The sequence below is a fragment of the Loxodonta africana genome, chromosome 16 (genome assembly GCF_030014295.1).
Source record: "Loxodonta africana isolate mLoxAfr1 chromosome 16, mLoxAfr1.hap2, whole genome shotgun sequence".
Classification (NCBI taxonomy): Eukaryota; Metazoa; Chordata; class Mammalia; order Proboscidea; family Elephantidae; genus Loxodonta; species Loxodonta africana.
The window spans coordinates 68,503,464-68,525,007 of NC_087357.1; the positions used below are offsets into that span (position 1 = coordinate 68,503,464).

The following is a 21,544-nucleotide window of genomic DNA, read 5'->3' on the forward strand; positions in this document are numbered from 1 at the left end:
TGTATGTATGTGTGTGGTGTGTGTTTCCGTGGAGTTTGTGGTGTCAGTGTTGTTATTGGGGAATATTGTGGAGAGCGTGTCATTTGGGAGGTGTGTTTGGAGGTCTGTGGAGGAGAATGTGTGTGAATGCTTGTGTGTGACTTTGAGGGTGTTCGTGTGTGTGGCAGTTGTAGGTTGGTGACGTGTTTGTGGGGCATCTGTATAATCTAATGACTTTAAGAGATGTGTATACACGGGGTCCTTGGGTGGTACACACAGTTAACATGCTTGGTTACAAACTGAAAAGTTGGCAGTTTGAACCCACCCAGAGGCATCATGGAAGAAAGGCCTGGGCATCTACTTCTGAAAATCAGCCATTGAAAACCCCATGGAACATAGGTCTATGCTGACACACATGGGGCCACCATGAGTTAGAATTGACTTGATGGAAACTGATATACATGTGTGTGTACCTGGCATGTATTGTAGGTAGGGTGATGTGTGATTTGTGGTGTTGGGGTGATATGTGTGTGTTGCTGTGGGTCTGTGTGGGGTGTGTGTGGGCCTGTGGTGTGCTCTGTGTGCGAGATGGTGACAGGAGCTTGCATTTCCTGCCACACTTTGCTCTGTGGGTCTCATTGTCCGTGGTGTGCTGCCCCCTGGTGGTTGTGTGCTGCAGCGATTGTCTGAGGTTAGGACCCTGCCCTCAGGCTGGGACCTGGGTTGAGTCCAGCTCAGGTGGGTGGCAGGGCAAGTGAGGCTGTGGGTGAGGGGGCTGTGCTTTGGGGACTCCGTGCTGGGTCCCTGTACAGCCTGGGGGCACAGAACTCAGGAGTGGAGTACACCTGTGCGTGTCCTGCCTGTGGTGGGTGGGCCGAATGAACCCTAAGTGCCTGTCCCTGTCCTGGGTGCCTGCGGTGAGGGGGTTATGACTGTATGTGAGGGTGAAGCTGTTTACATGCTTGTGGTGTTGTGTGTATACTGTGTGTGTACAAGGTGGTACACCTGGTACAGTGTCTAGCGTGGGAGAGCGCTTAGAGCAGCTGCTGGTATTGCCGTTTGGGTGGGTGGCCATGATGGGAGTGTCTGTGTGGCCAGGAGCCTCCCTGACTCAGCCCTCTGTCTCCCTGCCCAGGACTTTGACCGGCTGCTTGAGGCCCTGCGGGCTGCTCTCGCCAAGGACCCGGGCACTGGCTTCGTGTTCAGCTGCCTCAGCGGCCAGGGCCGTACCACAACCGCGATGGTGGTGGCTGTGCTAGCCTTCTGGCACATCCGGGTATGTGTGGCCTCGTGTGGGGTGGGGTCTACTTGGCAGCCACGGGCACTGGGTATGTATGGCCTTGTGTGAGGTGGGGTCTGCCAGACAGCCACGGGCACCGGGTGTGTGTGGCATCGTGTAAGGTGGGGTCCACTCAGTAGCTGTGGGCATCAGGTCCCTGGCGCACTAGTCTATGGCAGAAGGGTATGGGGGGCAGAGCTGGTGTCTGGTGCAGCACTGAATCCTCCTCTCACACCCAGGCAGAGAGCATTTGGGGCTGGCAGACCCCAGGCTAGGGACTCCTGGTCGGGGGGGAAGGGCGAGGTCAGGGGGTGCCCCGTCCCAGCGGCTGTCCCCCCGCCCCTCGCCCCCAGGGCTTTCCTGAGATGAGCGAGGAGGAGCTCGTAAGTGTGCCAGATGCTAAGTTCACCAAAGGCGAGTTTGAGGTGAGCTTGCCCTTTGGCGTCAACCAAGGGGTCTCTTTTCCCTGCGGGGGCGGGGGGGATGTGCTCAGAGAAAGCCATTTATGTTGTTTGTAAGGGGTTATAAGTGGGGCTAGAGAGGCAGTGGGGCTTGGGCTGTGTGGGCCTTGGGGAACTGGGCGAAGTTATAGTTTTTACATTGAGCACAAGGATGCCATGAAGAGATGGAAACTTGGGAGACATGCTCACATTTATATTTTAATAAAACCTGTTTGGCAAAGAGTGGGGGCAAAGGAAAATATGGGGAGACGGGGGCTACTGCAGTCACGGTGACAAGTGACAGAAGTCTGGATTAGTGGCTGAGGAGGAGTACGGCAAGGACAGATTTGGAGGTGGGCTCAGCAGGGGAGGGAGGAGGGTCGGGGGGGTCAAGAGCCTGACCTTCAGACTGACCTCCACAGGCCCGAGTTCCCAGAGCTGGGGGGCTGAGGTTCCATAGGGCTAGTGTTCCCCAAGGGGCGTGGCACCTCTGCAGAGGAGGACCTAGGGGCCCTCTATTGAGCTTCTATCTGTTTCATAGATTAGAGTTCTAGGTTAGATTTTCTTTAAAGACAATTTCTGCTGCTTAAAAAAGAAGCATCTTGGAAGCTCTGGCCTCAGAGATGTCCAGAGCCCCCCACCCCCCAGCCCCAGCTGTCAGGCTGAGGAACAAGCAGGGCTTGTGGTCAGGGCCGGGCCTCAAGGCCTGGTGTGCCCCTTGGCGTGGGGTGTGGAGGCCCTGGCCAGCTGCCACCCACCCACCCCTGCTGGTTTTGTCTGCTCATCCCTGTTCTGGCCCCAGGTGGTGCTGAAGGTGGTGCAGCTGCTGCCCGACGGGCACCGAGTGAAGAAGGAGGTGGATGCAGCGCTGGACACAGTCAGCGAGACCATGACACCCATGCACTACCACCTGCGGGAAATCATCATTTGCACCTACCGCCAGGTGAGCCCCGCCAGCCCCTGAGGCTCAGGGAATCTCTGCAGGCCAGGTGACCCTGAATGGAAACACCGCAGGCTGTGTCTTAAGGTCAGAGGTCAGTGGGGAGGGGAGTTTGCAGAGATTAGGAAGATGCCGTATGTGGGGAGGGGAGGGTGGTTAAGAAGTTTCAGAAGATAGATCTTTCGTAATTTCAAAAGATGGACTTGTTTTTTCCTGAGGGCCGACAGCTGGACTGTACATCCAGGCACCTTTCTCTGCCCAAGTTACCTTGAGTTACAGTGGTCCTGCATGCTGCCACCAGGTGGCAGCAATGAGCTAAGAGGGTGAGCTTCTGCTCTAAGAGAGCACTGCCCAGGTTGCGGCTGCCACTGGTATTTGCCTAGCCCTGCTTCCCAGCCAACACTGCCCATATCATAGCCCACCCCCCCCATTCCCTTCCTCTCAGCTCTGCTAGCTCTTCATTGCTTCCCAGGCATTCCTGGCTGATACCACCCCCCCCTCCAGCCTCCTCTGAGCTCTGCATCCTGGGTGTCCAATGTGAGGCATACAAGGGTGGAGCAGGGAACATCTGCTGGAGAAGCCCCACAGAGTTGACCTTGAACAATCCCACCAGGGTGAAAGCAAGGGGAAGGCACCCCCGGCGGGAGGACTGCATGGGCAAAAGCCAGGAGGCAGCAAGGTGCAAGGTGAGATAGGAGGTAGCGCAGGTGGTTTGGTGCCTCCACAGTTTTGTGGGAAGCTGTCAGAGATGAAGTTGTATGGGCAAGTTGGCTCTGTTCCATTGGAAGTGGAGAGGGAAGGGTGGCGTGATCAGGGTTACATTTTGTAGTGGTTGCTCTGGCTGCCTTGTGCCAGGGTGGTGCTGATCTCTGCAGTGGGAAGATGAAGATCTTTGAGCCCTGTTTTAGGACCACCTGGGTTTAGAGGGGCTAGGGGCAAGATGTAGAGTCATTCCCCAGTATGGCCACCAGGTGGCTACAGTGAGCTGAGCTTGGGCCAAACTCTTAAGGCGCTGAAGAGCAGTGGGCCAGAGAATCTCACGTGGCTCCCGGTGGCTCCCGGTGGCTCTCACAATAGATTTACCTGGGAGCTTTTAAAACATACCCATGCCTGCTCCCCACCCCCAGAGACTCGATTTAATTGATCTGCTGTGGGGCCAGGGTGGGGGTGTGTTTTAAAAAGGCCTCAGGCGACTCCAGTGTGCAGCCAGGGCTGAGAACTGGGTACTCTAAGCCATGGTCCCTCCCTTAGGTGAGCTTCGGAATTACCCAGAGGGCTTGTTAAAATGCAGATTGCTGCCCCCTTCCCCTCCTGGTGGGGCCCCAGAATCTACGTGTCTAACAAGCTCCTAGAAATCTAACCCGATACTGAGGCTGCTGGCTGGAGACTATACTAGGTGGTCTGACCCCTGAATCTTACTTTTCTTTTTTTAAAAAGTAACAACTTTATCGAACTATAATTCACATACCGTATAAGCCACCCATCTAGTGTACAATTCAACAGTTTTTAATGTATTCATAGTTGTGCAACCATCACCCCAATGAATTTTAGAACATTTCCATCATCCAGAAAAGAAACCTCACACCCATTGGTAGTAACTCTTTGTTGCCTGCCCCCACAACCTCCCCAGCCCTGGGCACCATTAATCGATCTGTCTCTGTAGATTTGCTTGTTCTAGACATTTGATATAAAAGGAGGTTTACAATATGTGATCCTATGTGACTGGCCTCTTTCATTTACCAGAATATTTTCAAGGTTTATCAATGTTATAGCATGTATCAATGTTTTATTTCTTTACAAGGGTGAATAATATTTCATGGTATAGATATGCCACATTTTGTTTATCTGTTCATCAGTCGATACATATTTGGATTGTTTCCACTTTTTGACTATTAAGAACAGTGCCACTGTGAACATTTGTGTACAAATTTCTGTGTGGACATATGTTTTCATTTCTCTTGGATGTATGTCTGAGAGTGAAATTGCTGAGTCATATGATAACTCTATTAATTGTTTGAGGATCTGCTGGACTTTTCCAAAATGGGTGCACCATTTTACATTCCCACCAGCAGTGTATGAGGGTTCCAGTTTCTCCACATCTGTGTCGACACTCGTTGTTATCTGTCCGTTGATCCTAGCTGTCCTGGTAAGCTGATGTGATATCTCATTGTGGTTTTTTGATTTGCATTTCCCTGTTGACTAATGATGATCTTTTCACCTGCTTATTGGATATTTGTATATCTTCTTTGGAGAAATGTCTGTTCAAATCCTTGCCCATTTTTAAATTCAGGTATTTGTTTTTTATCACTGAGTTACCGAAATTCCTTATATATTCTAGATATTACCTGTTGCCATCGAGTTGATTCTGACTCATAGCAACCCTATAGGACAGGGTAGAACTGACGCATTGAGTTTCCAAGGAGCATCTGGTGGATTGGAGCTGCTGACCTTTTGGTTAGCAGCCGTAGCTCTTAACCACTACATCACCAGGGTTTTCATTCTAAATATTAGAATATATAATTTTCTGTGTATTTTCTTATATTCTAGATAAAAGTCTCTTAATCAATTACGATTTGCAAAAAATTTCACCCATTCTCTGGGTTGTTTTTTGTTTTCATTTTCTTATTGGTATCCTTTGAAGCACAGACCTTTTTAGTTTTGATGATGTCCCATTTATCTATTTTTCCTTTTTTGCATGTGGTTTTGGTGTCATGCCTAATTCAATGTCATGAATATTCACACCTATGTCTTCTTTTAAGGCCCAGTACTCCTCCCTCCAGACTTGCCCCACCCCTGCCTCCCACCTCAAAAAAACTCCCAGCTGCCCACTGACAGTTGGGCATGAGACCTGGAGTGCCCTGGGCCCCCTCATATACAGCCTCCTCCATAAACGGGCTTTGTTTTTGCATTATTAACATGCTTCAGGTGTTGGCAGTAAATACGTAGGGCTGAGGGGGTCAGGAGGCTCGGCTGGGTTCCAGGCCACAGGCATCTGGCACCTGGGTAGTAGGGCCTCTGGCTGGAACCTACACTCTCAGTCCGGGGCAGATTCTCAGACTGTGGGAACCAGAGGGCTCTGAGAGAGACCTTTGTGCCTACTCATCACCTGTGGGGGACAGACACTGAGGCCAATGAGGCATGGCACTTCCCCACGTGCACCCAGCACAACTGAACTCTGGACGCAGCAGTCCCACCTCCCTGGAAAGACACTCAGAGAAGACACTCAAGGAAAGAATGTTCCAGAAAGGGCGAGCTCACCCCCACCCCCCCCCCACCACCCTCTGAGAGCAGCCTGTGGGCCCCAGCCCCTAAGCAGTCTCTCTCAGGTCTGCTGGCCTGGGCTCCACGGTCAGGGTCTGACCTGGGGTCTGTTCAGGTGTGGTGGATGGGGCAGGGCGTGTGTGGAGGGGCTGTGGGGGGAGGTTTAGCCTTGTGCAGCCAGGTACCCTTGGAGAATCAGGCACCTCCAACCATCCCTACCCCAGCCCTTCCCAGACTGCTGAGGGAGGGTTGGCAGGGGCCAGGGCGAGGCTGGGGTGGAGGCTCCGGACCCTTCTGGACCCTGGGAGGGGGACTTGAGTTAAGCTGGAACATCTCCCAGAAAACACATGTAGAGATCCTGGGAAGTATGACCCTTGGGCTGTGTGCTTTGCATGGAGTGAGTGTGGGGCCACTCACATGATCTGCTATTAGTCCTGCTTCACGGATGAGGCAGCTGCTAATGGAAAGCAAGTCAGAGCTGGTGCCAGGCCCCTTACACCTGCTGTCTCTCGTAATCCTCGCTGCACTCCTCAGAGGAGCCCTGGTGGCACAGTGGTTAAGTGCTCGGCTGTTAACTGGAAGGTTGGAGGTTTGAACCCACCCAGGGGCTCCGTGGGGGAGAGGCCTGATGATCTGATTCTGTAAAGATTATAGCCAAGGAACCCCAACGGGGTAGTTCTACTCTGTCACACGGGGTCCCTGTGAGTTGGAATTGACTTGATGGCAACTGAGAACACACTCCCAAGAGGACTGTGAGTCACCCCAATTCAGTGATAAGGCAGGAGGAGGGAGGTAGTACATGTTGAGGGTTTAGCTCATTGCTGCAAACTTAGTAGGAGTGATTCATGTTAGCTGCTATGATGGTGGTGACGATGGTGATGATAACGGTTCTATCAGAAAGCCCGGATTGTTAGTGAACAGAGCCAGGATGATGCTGGTGGCCAGCCCAGATACCACCGATTGTTCTCGCACCCCTGCCGAGGGCGTTGATTCTGTATGCCAGCATATGGCCGGTGTCCTCAGTACAGCCAGGACCTGGCCAGTCTCCCAGCTCCAGCTGGGGCTCAGTAAGAAGGAAGTGACTGGCTTTCAAACCAGGCCAGGGGTCTGTGGTTCAAGCAGTCAGAGCTTGTGTGTTCTCTCAGGCCCTGAGGGCTTGGGGTCTTTGACTGGAGCCGGAGGTTCTATGGTCCAGCCAGGCCTTTGTTTCAGCAGCCTGAGGTTTTGGCCTTGGCCAAGGCTGCCTTAGACTGCACTTCTCTTGAGGGCTGGGCAGGGCTGGCAGGAACTAGGCTTCCTCCCCTCTTGTCCTCTGATTTATATCCCCTTAGGTGTGTGGAGGAAGTTGGTGGGCAACTCTGGCCCTCTGCTCTGTGATTATCCCACCCTTTGCTACCGTCAGCCTGGGGGAATTGGAGGCGCCCTCTCCGGGGCCATGTGCCACCACTTGGAAGGAGGCTGGGAATTCCATTTTCAAGTTTTGTTCGTGGAACTTTTGGGCAGCATGAGACACCCCAAGCCCGCCCAGTCAGAGAACCTTGGAAGCACTGCTGGAGAACCAAGGAAGAGCTAAAGGGACCTTCATTGCAGCCGGTGGGATTCTACTGGCCAGTTGTAACAAAGAGGTGAAGGGCCTTTTAGGGTTGCCAATGTGTAATTTTGTTAAATGTGTCCGTCTTAAAGAAAGGAAGGAAGGAAATAAACACAATTTTAAAACCTAGCTCACACCTCATAAATTAAAAAACTCAATTCCCGTTTCATAAAAGAAAGAGTATGTTAGTCCCAGAGAAGTACAGGGGCCATCATCTCAGAACAGAGAACAGTCCTTTAAAATGTTTATCTTCTGAATCCTTCGTGGACCTGTGAAAGTGATCATGGTCCACGCCTGCAGCTCTTGGTGACCAGGGCAGTGTCTTCTTTAGCCAGGAAGTTAGGATGGTGCTCTAAGGTCACCCTGCTCGTCCTGGTCTGGCCGAGCCTGGGACCGTGTCCTGGTCCTGGGGTCAGAGTGTGCTGAGCCCAGCGGCTGTTCTAGCCGCTCCCAGATCAGAAGGGACCTTAGGCCAGCTCTGCACGTGTGTCAGGGAAACTCTCGGTTTAACATCTCTGATTTGTGGAAATTCAGTTTTTACAAGTTCTGGAACATGTGTGGTTGGACTGGACATTGGGATGGACTGTATTCTGGCTGATGTGACCCAGCTGCCACGCCCCCTGCCTGCTGGTCAGCAGAAGGAATGTGAATGATGGCGGCAGGGGCCCTTGTACTGCCTGGCAGGGTCGTGTATGAGAATTCCGTGAGAGAGTGCAAACAGCGCTTGGCTGACGCACAGGAAGTGCACAGCCGCAGCAGCCGCTCGGAGGATTAATTTTAGGGCAAGAGTTTCCCATAATGTTCTTGTAGCTTCAAACCGCCCTATTTACTTTCAGGATTTAGTGCTATAGGAACTCAGAGAGCATCTGACCCCTTCTTTCGGGCCCAAAGAGGGAAGGGGCGTCCAAGGTCCCACACGAGTGTGTGGCAGAGTGGAAATGAGAGGCAGGGAGCCTGGTTCTCTGCTGGGTGACCACGTCACCCTTCGAGATGCGTGTAAAAGAACATCCTCAACTTTAGGAAAAGCACACCTGGATTTAGGCGTGAGGTGTCATGGCGTCTGCAGGGGGAAGGTGGCTCCACAGTGCGGAGGGAAGGAGATGAAACCGAACAGCAGACCCAAACCATTGCTTTTGAGGCGACACGGGATCCATTACACTCTGCTGTCTACTTTTGTACGTATCTGTAGAGTACAATTCAGGGGAGTTTATTCACCCCCGGTCTCCATTCGTGTTGCCCTGTGGGGTGCAGGGGGCTTACTGAGGCCCTAGAAAGGCAGCTGCCTCCCCTACGCCCCTCCAGTGGATTCCTCTGGAAACTGGCAGTGCGTCCCACCTATGTCAGATACCACTTTTACTTAAACCTCTCTAGGCAGCCTCCAAGGAGCCCTGGTGGTCCAATGGTTAAGTGCTCAGCAGCTAACTGAAAGGTTGGTTGTTGGAACCCACCCAGCGGCTCCGTGGGAAAAAGACATGGCGATCGGCCTCTATAAAGATTACAGCCAAGGAAACCCTATGGGGCAGTTCTACTCTGTTACACAAGGGGTCGCTCTGAGTTGAAATCAACTTGGACGACGCCAAACAACAACAGGTGACCTCCAGTGGAGTCTGTAGTTCTCTGCTCTAGCAGGCCAGGAGGCTGTATGTGCAGGTGACGCATTTCAGGCTGGGTGAAGCCCTCAGACAGTGGGATGGAACCGGACCGGAGCCCAGGCTGGGGGGACGGGAATTTATCACTGCCATCGAAAAAAATTTTTTTTTTTTTTATTGATTGGAACATGATGTTTGTTGGCTGGAACATTCCAGGTCTGGTCAACATTGCAGCCAGCTGGTGCTTTCCCCCCAGGAATCTACAGCCTTGGGATTCTGAAACCCCCAACAGCACGTGGCTCCTCAGCTTCCTGCCCCTCTTCCCCCAGAGCCCCAAATGGTGCATTTCACTTCCCTGGCCCCTGCTGGGCTCAGCTGTCACCTTACACGTTAATAATATAATAAGCAGGAGAAATAGCTCCTGGAACTTGGCGTTTGTGCTTCCTCTAGCAGCAAAGATGTTCCGAGGCCCTTGGCAGAGAAGAGCGGAAGGACCTGGAGGTCACGTCTCTGTTGTGGGTCAGAAAGGGGACTTCAGAATGTGCTGCCAATCTCCATGCGCACAGTGAGGTCTCACAGCAGGGACGATGACTGTTTGTGGTTTGGTTGTTGTTAAAAAGACAGTATTAGGCCGTTACCCAAAGCTCTCCTCCAGGGACAGCAGAGTCTTCCAGGATCCCTCTTAGCCCAGTGATGATTTCCTGTTTGGTTTTCTGCTTTCTGGTCTTAGTGCACTTACTGGCACGTGCCTTTGTAGGTGTGGTCGTGGTGTGCACATGGGGAGGTGCTCACCTGAGTTAGGTTCATCCATTTAAACGTTGGTTTTTTTTTTATTGAGTGCCTGTCCTATGCTAGGCCTTGGCTGGGGATAGACCAATGATTAAAGCTTCATTGGGCTTTTATTTAGGTTCTTGGGTGGCACAAACGGTTTTCACTCGTCTACTAACCTAAAGGTTGGTGGTTTGAACCTACCCAGCAGTGCCTGGGAAGAAAGGCCTGGCAATCTGCTTCCATAAAGATTACAGCCAAGAAAACCCTATGGAGCAGTTCTAATCTATAACACATGAGGTGGATAAGTTTGAGCTTATGTTCTAGTAGGCCGAGTAGAGGCAGGAAGCAGCAAGTTCATGGAGTCAGCTCATGGACACTGTATCATGTTTGCTAAAAAGCCTTTACACTGTCATATTTAATGTACGTGTGCTATGTGCTCGTCTCCTGTGGGGACCCCTGCTTTCATCTGCTGTTCCTGTGTGTTTGGGCCCTTTGATTGTCTGCTGTCATTCTCCAGGACGGGATGTGTGGAGAACACTTGGTGGATGCTGCTCCGTTATCCATGTGGATTATTTCATTAGGCTGATTCAAGTTGGTTCCAACTCATTGCAACCTTATGTACAATACAATGAAACATTGCCCGGTCCCATGCCGTCCTCACCATCGTTCTCTTTGCGACTACTGTTGCAGCCGCTGTGTCAGTCCCATCTTGTTGAGGGCCTTCCTCTTTTTTGTACCCCGGCTTCAGTAATTACCCATCGTGCCCAATCTTAGTTCATGAAAGCCCCCCCCGAACTCTCACTGGTATTTTGAAACAAGTCCCAGACTTGACATTATTTCATCTGCAAATTTCAGCACATAGCTCTACATGAAAGGGGGTCTTTAAAAAAAAAGATAATTGTAATGCCATTATCACATTCAAAAGAATTAACTGTAATTCCTTATCATTAAATATCTCATCAGTTTAGGTTTTTGCAGTAGTCTCATTAAAGTCTTTTTATAGCTGGTTTATTGGAATCAGGATCCAAGCAAGATCCACACACTGCATTTGGTTGATATGTCTCATGAGTCTCTCTTTCTCTCTCTCTTTTCAATTGTGGTAAAATATATTAACAGGAAGGTTGCCATTCTCACCATCTGAAGTATACAATTCAGTGGCCTTCACTATGTATTCATTACATTCACCCATTACCATTACCCATTTCTAAAACTCTTTTATCACCCCAAACAGAAGCTCTGTACCCCTTTAAGCAATAAACTCTCCATTTCCCCCCTCCCTGAGCCCCTGGTAACCTCTAATCTACTTTATGCACTTACCTATTCTAGATATTTCATGTAAGTGAGATCATACAATATTTGTCCTTTAGTGTCTGGCTTATTTCACTTAGCACAATGTTTTCATGGTTCATTCATCCAAGTTGAAGCATGTATCAGAACTTCATTTCACTTTATGGCTAAGTAATATTCTCTTGTTTGGCTAGACCACATTTTGTTGATCCATTCATCCGTTGATGGACATTTGGGCTGTTTCCACCTTTTGGCTATTGTGAATAACGTTGCAGTGAACCCTGGTGTACATGTATGTGTTTGAGTCCCTGCTTTCAAGTCTTTTGTTTATATACCCAGGAGTGGAGTTGCTGGATCATATGGTTATTCTAAGGAACCCTTGTGGTGCCATGGTTAAGCACTTGGCTCTAATTGACCCACCAGCTGCTCCGTGGGAGAAAAGACTGGGCAGGCTGCTCCCGAAAGATTAAACCCCAAACCTAACTCATTGCCATCGACTCGATTTCCACTCATAGCGACCTTGTAGGACAGAGTAAAACTTCCCCATAGGGTTGCCAAGGCTGTAGTCTTTATGGAAGCAGACTGCCACATCTTTCTCCCCTGGAGTGGCTGTTGGATTTGAACCATTGACCTTTTGATTAGCAGCCGAGTATATGACCACTGTGTCACCAGGCTTCGCTCCCATAAAGATTACAGTCTAGGAAACCTTGTGGGACAGTTCTGCTCTGCCCTGTAGGGTAGCTATGAGTTGGAATTGATTCAACAGCACACAATAACAATAACATGGTAATTCTATGCTTAATTAAAAAAAATTTTTTTTAATTGTATTTTAGGTGAAAGTTTACAGTGCAAGTTAGTTTCTCATTTAACTTGTGATATTGGTTGCAATCCCTGCAGTGTGTCAGCATTCTTCCCTTTCTGTTTACACCCTGGGCGCGTGTCCATTCATTCAGTTTTCCTGTCCCTTCCTGCCTTCTTGGCTTTGCTTTTGGGCCCATGTTGCCCATTTGGTCTCGTATACTTGACTAAACCGAGAAGCACCTTCCTCATGTGTGTTATTGTTTGTTTTATAGGCCTGTCTAATCTTTGGCTGAAAGGTGGGCTTCAGGACTTGCTTCAGTTCTGAGTGGCCGGGTATCCAGGGGTCACAGTCTTAGGGTCCCTCCAGTCTCTGTCAGACCAGTAAGTCTGGTCTTTTTTTGTGAATTTGAATTTTGTTCTGCATTTTTCTCCTGCTCTGTCTGGGACCCTCTGTTGCTATCCCTGTCATAGCGGTTGGTCAGTGGTGGTAGCCAGGCACCATCTAGTTCTTCTCGGCTCAGGCTGGTGGAGGCTGTGGTTCATGTGGTCCTTTGGACTAATGTTTTCCGTGTATCTTTGGTTTTCTTCATTCTTCTTTGCTCCAGATGGGATGGGACCAGTAGGTGTATCTTAGATGGCTGCTTGCAAGCTTTTAAGACCCGAGACCCTACTCAACAAAGTAGGATGTAGAACTTTTTTTTTTTATGAACTATGTTATGCCAGTTGAACTAGATGTCCCCTGAGACCATGGTCTCCAGCCCTCGGCCCCAGTAACTTGGTCCCTCAAGGTGTTTGGTTGTGTCTAGGAAGCTTCTATGACTTTGCCTTGGTCAAGTTGTGCTGACTTCCCCTATATTTTGGACTGTCCCTTCACCAAAGTTAACACTTGTCTACTATCTAGTTAGTGATTCCTCCTCCTCACTCCTCCCCTTCCTCGTTACCGTCAAAGATTGTTTTTTTCTGTGTTTAAACATTTTCTTTAGTTTTTGTAATAGTGGGCTTATGCAATATTTGTCCTTTTGTGATTGACTTATTTCATTCAGCATAATGCTTTCTAAATTTGTCCATGTTGTGAGATGTTTCACGGATTCATCATTGTTCTTTATTGTTGCCTAGTATTTCATTATGTGTATATGGCATAAATTGTCTATCTCTTCATCTGTGGATGGGCACTTAGGTAGTTGCCATCTTTTTGCTATTGTGAATAATGCTGCAGTGAACATGGGTATGCATATGTCTATTTGTGTGATGGCTCTTATTTCTCTAGGATATATTCCTAGAAGTGAGATTGCTGTATCGCAGGGTATTTCTATTTCTAGCTTTTTAAGGAGACGCCATATTGTTTTCCACAGTGGTTGTCATGGATTGAATTGTGTCCCCCTAAAATATGTGTCAACTTGGTTAGGCCATGATTCTCAGTATTTTGTGGTTGTCCTCCATTTTGTAATTGATATAATTTTCCTATATGTTGTAAATCCTAATCTATGCCTGTGGTTAAGGAGGCAAGATTGGATTATGTTGAAGAGGATTAGGGTGGGATTGTAACACCCTTACCAGGTCACATCCCTGATCTGAATGAAGTAAAGGAAGTTTCCCTGAGGTGTGGCCTGCAGCACCTTTTATCTTACAAGAGATGAAAGGGAACCAAGCAGAGTAGGGGACCTCATACCACCAAGAAAGCAGTGTCGGGAACAGAGTGCGTCCTTTGGACCTGGGGTCCCTGTGCCTTAGAAGCTCCTCGACCAAGGGAAGATGACAATGACCTTCCTCCTGAGCCAACAGAGAGAGAAAGCCTTCCCCTGGAGCTGATGTCCTGAATTTGGTCTTATAGCCTACTAGACTGAAAAAATAAATTTATCTTTGTTAAAGCCATCCACTTGTGGTATTTCTGTTATAGCAGCACTAGATGACTAAGACAGTAGTAGTACCATTTCACATTCCCACCAGAAGTGCGTAAGAATTTTAATCTCCCTACAACCATTCCAACATTTGTTATTTTCTGTTTTTTGATAAGTGGTAGTAATGTTGGGGTAAGATGGTATCTCATTGTAGTTTTGATTTGCATTTCTCTAATGGCTGATGATTGCAAGCATTTCCTCATGTGTCGGTTAGCTGCCTGAATATCTCCTTTGGTGAAGTGTCTGTTCATATCCTTTGCCCATTTTTAAATTGGATTATCTGTCTTTTTCTTATCGAGGCATTAAATATTCTGTAGGTCTTAGAGATTACACCTTTGTCGAACATGCTGTAACCAAAAATTTTTTCCCCGTCTGTTGGTTGTCTTTTTACTCTTTGGTGAAATTTTTTGCTGAAAATAAGTGTTTAATTTTTAGGAGCTCCTAGTTTTCTAGTTTATCTTCTAGTGTTTGTGCATTGTTAGTTATGCTTTGTATTGTATTTTTGCCATGTATTAGGGCCTCTAGCATTGTCCCTATTTTTTCTTCCATGATCTTTATCATTTTAGGTTTTATTTTTAGATCATTGATCCATTTTGAGTTAGTTTTTGTGTATGGTGTGAGGTATGGGTCCTGTTTCATTTCTGTACAGGTGGATATCCAGGTTTGCCATCACCATTTGTTAAGAAGACTACCTTTTCCCTATTTAATAGACTTTAGTCCTTTGTCAAAGATCAGCTGACCGTGTTATTGTTGTTTTTGTTAGGTGCCGTTGAGTTGGTCCCGACTCATAGCAATCCTATGTATAACAGAACGAAACACTGCCCGGTCCTGAGCCAGCCTCACAATCGTTGTTATGCAAGAGCCCATTGTTGCAGCCACTCTGTCAGTCCATCTCATGGAGGGTTTTCTTCTTTTTCACTTCCTCTCCACTCTACCAAGCATGATGTTCTTCTCCAGAGACTTATCCCTCCTGATATCATGTCCAAAGTATCTGAGATGTAGTCTCGCCATTCTTGGTTCTAAGGAGCATCCTGGTTGTTCTTTCTTCCAAGACAGATTTGTTCTTCTTTTGGCGGTCCATGGTATATTCAATATTCTTTGCCAGTACCACGATTCAAAGGTGTCACTTCTTCTTCAGTCTTCCTTACTCATCATCCAGCTTTTGCATGCATGTGGGACGATTGAAAACACCATTACTTGGGTTAGGTGCACCGTGGTCTTCAAGGTGACATATTTGCTTTTTAATACTTTAAAGAGGTCTTTTGCAGCAGATTTGCCTGATGTGGTACGTCTTTTGATTTCTTGACTGCTGCTTCCATGGGTGTTGATTGTGGAGCCAAGTAAAATGAAATCCTTGACAACTTTGGTATTTTTGTCCATTTTTCATGATATTGCTTATTGGTCCAGTTTTGAGGATTTTTGTATTCATTATGTTGAAGTGTAATCCATACTGAAGGCTGTTGTCTTTGGTCATCAACAGTAAGTGCTTCAAGTCCTCTTCACTTTCAGCAAGCAGGGTTGTGTCATCTTCGTATCACAGGTTGTTACTGACTCTTCCTCCAATCCTGATGCCCCGTTCTTCTTCGTATAGTCCAGCATCTCGGATTATTTGCTCAGCATACAGATCGAATTAGGTATGTGAACAGATACAACCCTGATGCACACCTTTCTTGACTTTAAACCAAGCAGTATCCACTTGTTCTGTTCAGACAGCTGCCTCTTGGCCTATGTACAGGTTCCTCATGAGCACAATTCAGTGTTCTGGAATTCCTGGTCTTCGCAATGTCATCCATAATTTGTTATGATCCACGCAATTGAATGCCTCTACATAGTCAATAAAACACAGGTAAACGTCTTTCTGGTATTCCCTGCTTTCAGCCAGGATCCATCTGACATCAGCTATGATATCCCTGGTTCTGGGTCCTCTTCTGAATCTGGCTTGAATTTCCGGTAGTTCCCTGACGATATGTTGCTGCAGCCACTTTTGAATGATCTTCAACAAAATTTTACTTGTTGTGATATTAATGATATTGTTTGATAATTTCTGCATTTGGTTGGATTACTTGTTTTGGGAATAGGAATAAATATTTGTCTCTTCCAGTTGGTTGGCCAGGTAGCGGTCTTCCGAATTTCTTGGCATAGATGAGTGAGCACTTGAGCACTGCATCAGTTGGTACTCCGTTAATTCCTGGAGCCTTTTTTTCAGCAATGCCTTCAGTGCAGCTTGGACTTCTTCCTTCAGTACCATTGACTCCTGATCTCATGCCACCTCCTGAAATGATTGAACGTCTAACAGTTCTTTTTGGTATAGTGACTCTGTGTATTCCTTCTGTCTTCTTTTGATGCTTCCTGTGTTGTTTAATATTTTCCTTGTAGAATCCTTTGATATTGTGACTTGAGGCTTGAATTTTTTCTTCAGTTCTTTTAGCTTGAGAAATAAATATCAGTCTTTTGAATTCTATATCAGGTAGTTCCTCTGTCCTTTATTCTACTGGAAGGTCATTTCATTCTTTATTTTGGTCACTTGTTGGGGTCTTCTTGTCCTACCTACCTTTTTATGTGTTTTGATATTGTTTGCTGTCTCTAAGACCTTAAGGTATTATTTTCTTTCTTTATTGAGCATATGTTCATTTGTTTTGTTCTGGTTTCTTGTTTTGTTTTGATATGCTAGGGTGAGCAGGCCAGGCATGCTTTGCTGCTTGCTCATCTGTGGGCACAATAGCTCTCACCACCTTGCCTGGGTGAGCAGGGCAGCAGCAGGCAGGGAGAACCTGCTTTGTTATACACTGGTTGGGTGAGATGGCAGAGAGTGGACAGAGGGTGCTGCCTGCCTCCTGATGTAGGTGCAGCAGTGTGAGAGCGTTCACAGCCCCTCACCAGATAGGTGGGGGTATCAGACAAGGAATAGTGCAGGCTTACTTCCCACCATGCAGCAGCTGGTCAAGTGGTAGGAGGGTAGAGGTGGTGTGGGCCTGGTGTAGCAGCAGGGCTGAGCACTGGCGACACTGTAGCCATGGTGGCATGGTGGAGGCTGGTGGTGGGAATGGGGGTGGTATGTAAGGTTAGGTGGGGGTGGGTCGGACCTGGGGGCTGGCGGGAAGGGGAGGCGGTAGCATATGGGGCAGGTGCTTTCTCTCCTGTTCGGGGCTCCATGAAGTTGTCTTTCTGTACGCCCTGTCCGGGGGCTTTGCTGGGTGGATTCCAAGATGGCAATGCTGTACTGTATTAGTTGACAGGGACCTGCCACACTGTATCTCTCCTTGTACTCTGTTTTCCATCAGTTTCTTCTTCCATTAGGTGTTTGATCTACTTCTTTATCCCTTCATTTGATGCTTAGGGTTCCAGGATTAATGTTTGTACCTGTTTTACTTAGTTTTTCAGGTCTTTGCTGTAGAGGGTCAGCATGGCGCGTCTGTCTACAGCACCGTGTTGGCTCAGCGTCCGTGTTTAACTTTTTGAGGGACCTCTGAAATGTTTTTCACAGCAGCTGTACCATTTTATATTCCCCCCAGCAATGCACAAGGGTCTTAATTTCTCCACTCTTAAGTCTCTTTTAATCTATTACAGCCCCGCCCCCAATGTATTTGTTGCAAAAACTGGGCTATTTGTCTCACAGTGTGGATTTTGCTAACTGCATCCCTGGGTTTAGTTTAGTATGTGTTTGTCCCCGTGCTTCCTGTGAGAGCTGGAGGCTTGATCTGGTTCTGACTTGGTTTTTGGCAAGAGACCTCCCAGGTGGTGCCGCGTGCAGTCAAGGGCACAGGAGGTCCTATTGTCTTCTTGTTGTGATGCTGGTAGCCGCTGGTGCTTGTTGCCTGAATTCTTTATTTCTTTAAGGGTTTGCAAAATGGTAATGTACTAATTTTGTCATTCCTCTGCATTAATTAACTACAATACTCCTGGAAGGCGGAAATCCCCTGAAGTGTAGTTGGCACAGAAAAGGCAAGCTCAGTGCTTGCTTTCTCCCTTTTCTTATCTGTCTTCAGAGATCGAGTTGGTTTGAGAGGCATTGCTTTAAAGCTGAGAGGAAAGATGATGGATTAAACAACCCTAAAATTCTGAGTCCCCGTGTGGTGCAAATGGTTAACGCAGCCATCTGCTAGACAAGTTCAAGTCTATCTAGAGTTACCTTGGTGATCTGCTTCGAAAATTCAGGCAGTGAAGACTCCACGGAGCACAGTTCTGCTTTGATGCACGTGGGGCCATCAGGAGTTGGAGATGACTAGACGGCAGCTGGACTGGAAGTGTTCCCTTGGATTCTGATAGAGCTGGAGTCTTCTGATGAGGTTGCGGCTAGCTGAGGGTCTGGGTGGTTGAGATGGGGTAGGAGAAGGGGCCCACGAGGGGAGGCTGGGAGTCATTAGAGGCCAGTGTCGGAGTCTGGAGGACCCAAGCTCAGCGTGTCCTTACGTTTTCTCAGCCAACCAACTCAGAGCTTGCTCAAGAGGCTGCCCATGCCAGGCTGGTGATACCTTCCCCCGTCCACAGTCTTGCTCAATCCTTACACCATGCCTGTTGTGATGTAGGGAGGGGTGTAACCTTATTTCCATTTCGCAGATGAGGAAGCAATGCTCAGAGAGGCACTGGGCTTGCCCGAGGACACACAGCTGGCAGATGGCAGGGGTGGGGTGAGACCCCAGACCCCGACCTGTAGATTGTAGCCCCCTCTACTATACCATACTGTCCCCCCAGGAGGAGGAGGCACAGTTCCAACTCTTCCCGCCCACCTCAAGCCCTGCTATGGAGGAAATAAGAACTAGAGGCCATAGTCCTTGCCTCTGAGGTGCTTCCAGACTGATTGGGGAGAGAATGCCAGAGGACAAGAAAACATCACAGACAGGATCACGGATACAGCTTGGATACCCAGGCTATTTTGTGTGTGTTGGGGTGATGGTATCAAGGCTACACTCACATTTTCGAGCGGGACAGACATGCCCTGGTGTAATAGTCTCGACTTCTCTCTCTGCCTAGGCCTGTCTTCAGTGGCCCAACCTCTGGGGGTGTAGCCCACAGTGATATCTCCTCCATTCTCTAGGGTGTCAGTGAGATTGGGTGAGGGTCTGGCCACCTCATGTGTGTGAGAGAGCAGCATGCTTAAGGTATTTTTAAAAACTGCCTCAAAAGGAAAAAGAAAGAAAAAACCCTTTGAACTAAACCACCCCGTTATGTTGGGATAGCGGTGAGAAGGCTGAGCCCAGGCTGAGGAAAATCCAAGATGGCCAACAGCCTATGTTGGTAACACCATCTGGTGCATTAGTTGTTTCCTGCTGGGCTTGAAAAGGGAAAATATTTGTGACAGAAACCAAGGTCAAGGCTCCTGAAGGAAGGCCTGCTAGAACCCTTAATGCCAAGGGCACTTCCCTTTGGCCTGGCTGCTGACGATAATTCTTAGTGCTCTGCACTCAGAACAGTCTAATATGTCTCCCATCTGTCCCCTGAAGTTTGAGGAAAAGCTGAGGTAAAGGTAGCCACACAGAAGTAAAATGTTCTTTGGTCTCAAATTGGGATTTATTTCATAAAGACTCTAATGCTTTCAACTTTGAGTGCTGCTTTTCAGTTTTTCTAACAACTTTCTTACATTTTGTCTCCTCTGGTCCTCAAAGTAGCTGGTGAGATCAGGGTGGGTTTTATTAGACCTGTTTTACAGAGGAAGAAACTGAGACCTACTGAAATCCTCTGACTGGCCAGAAGCAGGACCAGAATTCATCTCCCAACTCCTTACTTAGCTTATTCCTTTTGCTCCACCGTGGTGGCCACAACCACAGGAGGCAATGTTGTGGTGGTGGAAAAGAGAAGAAATGGCAAGGAAGCTGCCAGCATTGATTGAGCACCTACTGCATGTGCTGCCCTGGGTTGGTGCAGGGTAGGCCCTACAAACAAAGGAGCTGCCAAGAGGTCAGCAGAGATCCAGCACAGCATAGTGAGGCTGAGGCTATTTCTTAAGAAAGTGTAAAGTGAGACAGCTCTGGCTCTAGGCCCCAGATGGGGTCTCTCTCAATCTCCCCAAGACTCTGGCTGGGCCACACTCCATTCCCAGAGACCTCAGTCCACCAGTCCCTAGGTCTGGGGCCCCACAATTAGAGCAGCCCTGGAATGCTGTGTGCTGTCTCATGAACTCTGATGCAGGGAAAGGGCTGCCTCCCAGGCACCTTCACACGAGCCCAAAATAGAGCACCGGGTTAGTGGGCGGCTGCCAAAATGGAGTGTGTGTGTCTGTGTGTGTATCCATGTGCACCTTTGTGACTGTATCTGTGTGTGTCTATTTGTGTGTCTATCTGTGTATGTCCGTATCTGCGTGTCTTTCTGTGTCTATGTGTCTGTGTGTGTGTATGTGTGTCCCTGTGTTGGAGGGCACATGTATCTCAGTAGCTAAGACCTTTCTTCTTTCCCCTGTCAGGCTGAGCTGGAATTTCCTCCCTCTATGGGGAGTTTCCTGGTTTATTCAACAGTAAATATCCGTTGCGCACCCATGGTATGCCAGGCATGGTTTCTGAGTGTCCACCATCTGTCTTGGAAGCTCCAGTTGTTTGGGAGGGATTTAAGTATCAGCTCCAGCCTCCCTTCTTTAGGGACTGTTCCGGCATCCTCCCTGCCTCCAGCTTACTCCCCACCTATTGAGCCCCTGCCTCTATGCCTATGTCCCGGTGTGGCTGTTTTCGCTGCTCACCTCTCTTCTACCGGGCAGGGGCTCACCTCTGAAATACCAGCCCCAGAGCCCATCCCAGCTCAAGTAAGGGCTCCATAACCATCTAGTGAGTGAGTAGATGAGTGAAAGGTCCAACAGATTATTACATAAACAAGTAGGAGAACCTGACCCCTGTTTCTGTGTATGCCTCTTGGTTCTTCCACATTGCTGGTCTTCCACGAGCAGACACTCTTCTCCAGCAACCAAGAGCCCTGGCTTGGTGGTTGGGAAGCCCAGGCTTTAGCCCTGGCTCTGCTGGGAACTCCCTGTGCAACCTTGGGAAAATCGCTTTGGCATGTCTGCTTTTCCATCTGTCAACTGGGATCATTTTCCCTGCCCTGCCTGCCTTTAAGGGTGGCCGTGAGGACCAGCCTGGGTCCTGTGTGAGACGGGAGTGGGGTGTAGGGTGTAGGGTGTGTTGGCAGGCTGGCTGGGACACCAGGGATGCATCAGGTTATGGGCAGGGACAGTGAGCTCTTTGAGAGGCTGGGTCCCTGTCCTATCAGTGCTGAATTCCCAGTGTGTGACCTAGAGGGGCTGTTTAGCAATGCCACCTGTTGAATGAGTTGAATGAATGGTGTACAGAGAAGCCCACAGTGCTGGGTTTAACGCCTTCAAGCTTTGAAAACACTGAACAAAATATGACGTCTTTGGAAAACCAGTTACCTGCAATGGGCTGAGGGCCATTTTCCCCCTTACAGGGACTAGGTACAGAAAGCTCCTTGTGCTCGAGGCCTCCTGCCAGCAAGCCTGAGGATGGAGTTTGTGGGGACTCAGTGGGAACCCACCAAAGCAGCTGGTTTTGATTGCTTGGGGGCCATTGTCTGCCAGGAGAGGGGTGGTACTGAACTTGTGGGAGGAGGGTGAAACCTGAGTTCTGGGACCCCCACCTCCCATTCAACAATTGGCCATCCTTGAGGACTATCAGCTTTCTATGCAGCCTGGATCCTTCAGCTGGAGGGCAAGGGTCACCAGGCCATGGGTGGGGGAGAGGGCAACAGGGAGGTTCTAGAAATGGGTGGG

At 48.7% G+C, this 21,544-nt stretch overlaps 1 protein-coding gene across 4 annotated transcripts in view; it reads left to right on the plus strand.

The window, feature by feature from the left end:
• The window catches only part of PALD1 (phosphatase domain containing paladin 1), a 90,679-nt gene that overhangs the window by 54,802 nt on the left and 14,333 nt on the right, over window positions 1-21,544 (plus strand). For all 4 annotated transcript variants that reach the window (XM_064269666.1, XM_064269664.1, XM_064269667.1 and 1 more), the window contains exons 16-18: window positions 1,115-1,255; window positions 1,612-1,683; window positions 2,501-2,641. In XM_064269666.1, coding sequence (XP_064125736.1) covers window positions 1,115-1,255; window positions 1,612-1,683; window positions 2,501-2,641 — 354 coding nt within the window. The remainder of the gene's footprint in view (window positions 1-1,114; window positions 1,256-1,611; window positions 1,684-2,500; window positions 2,642-21,544) is intronic.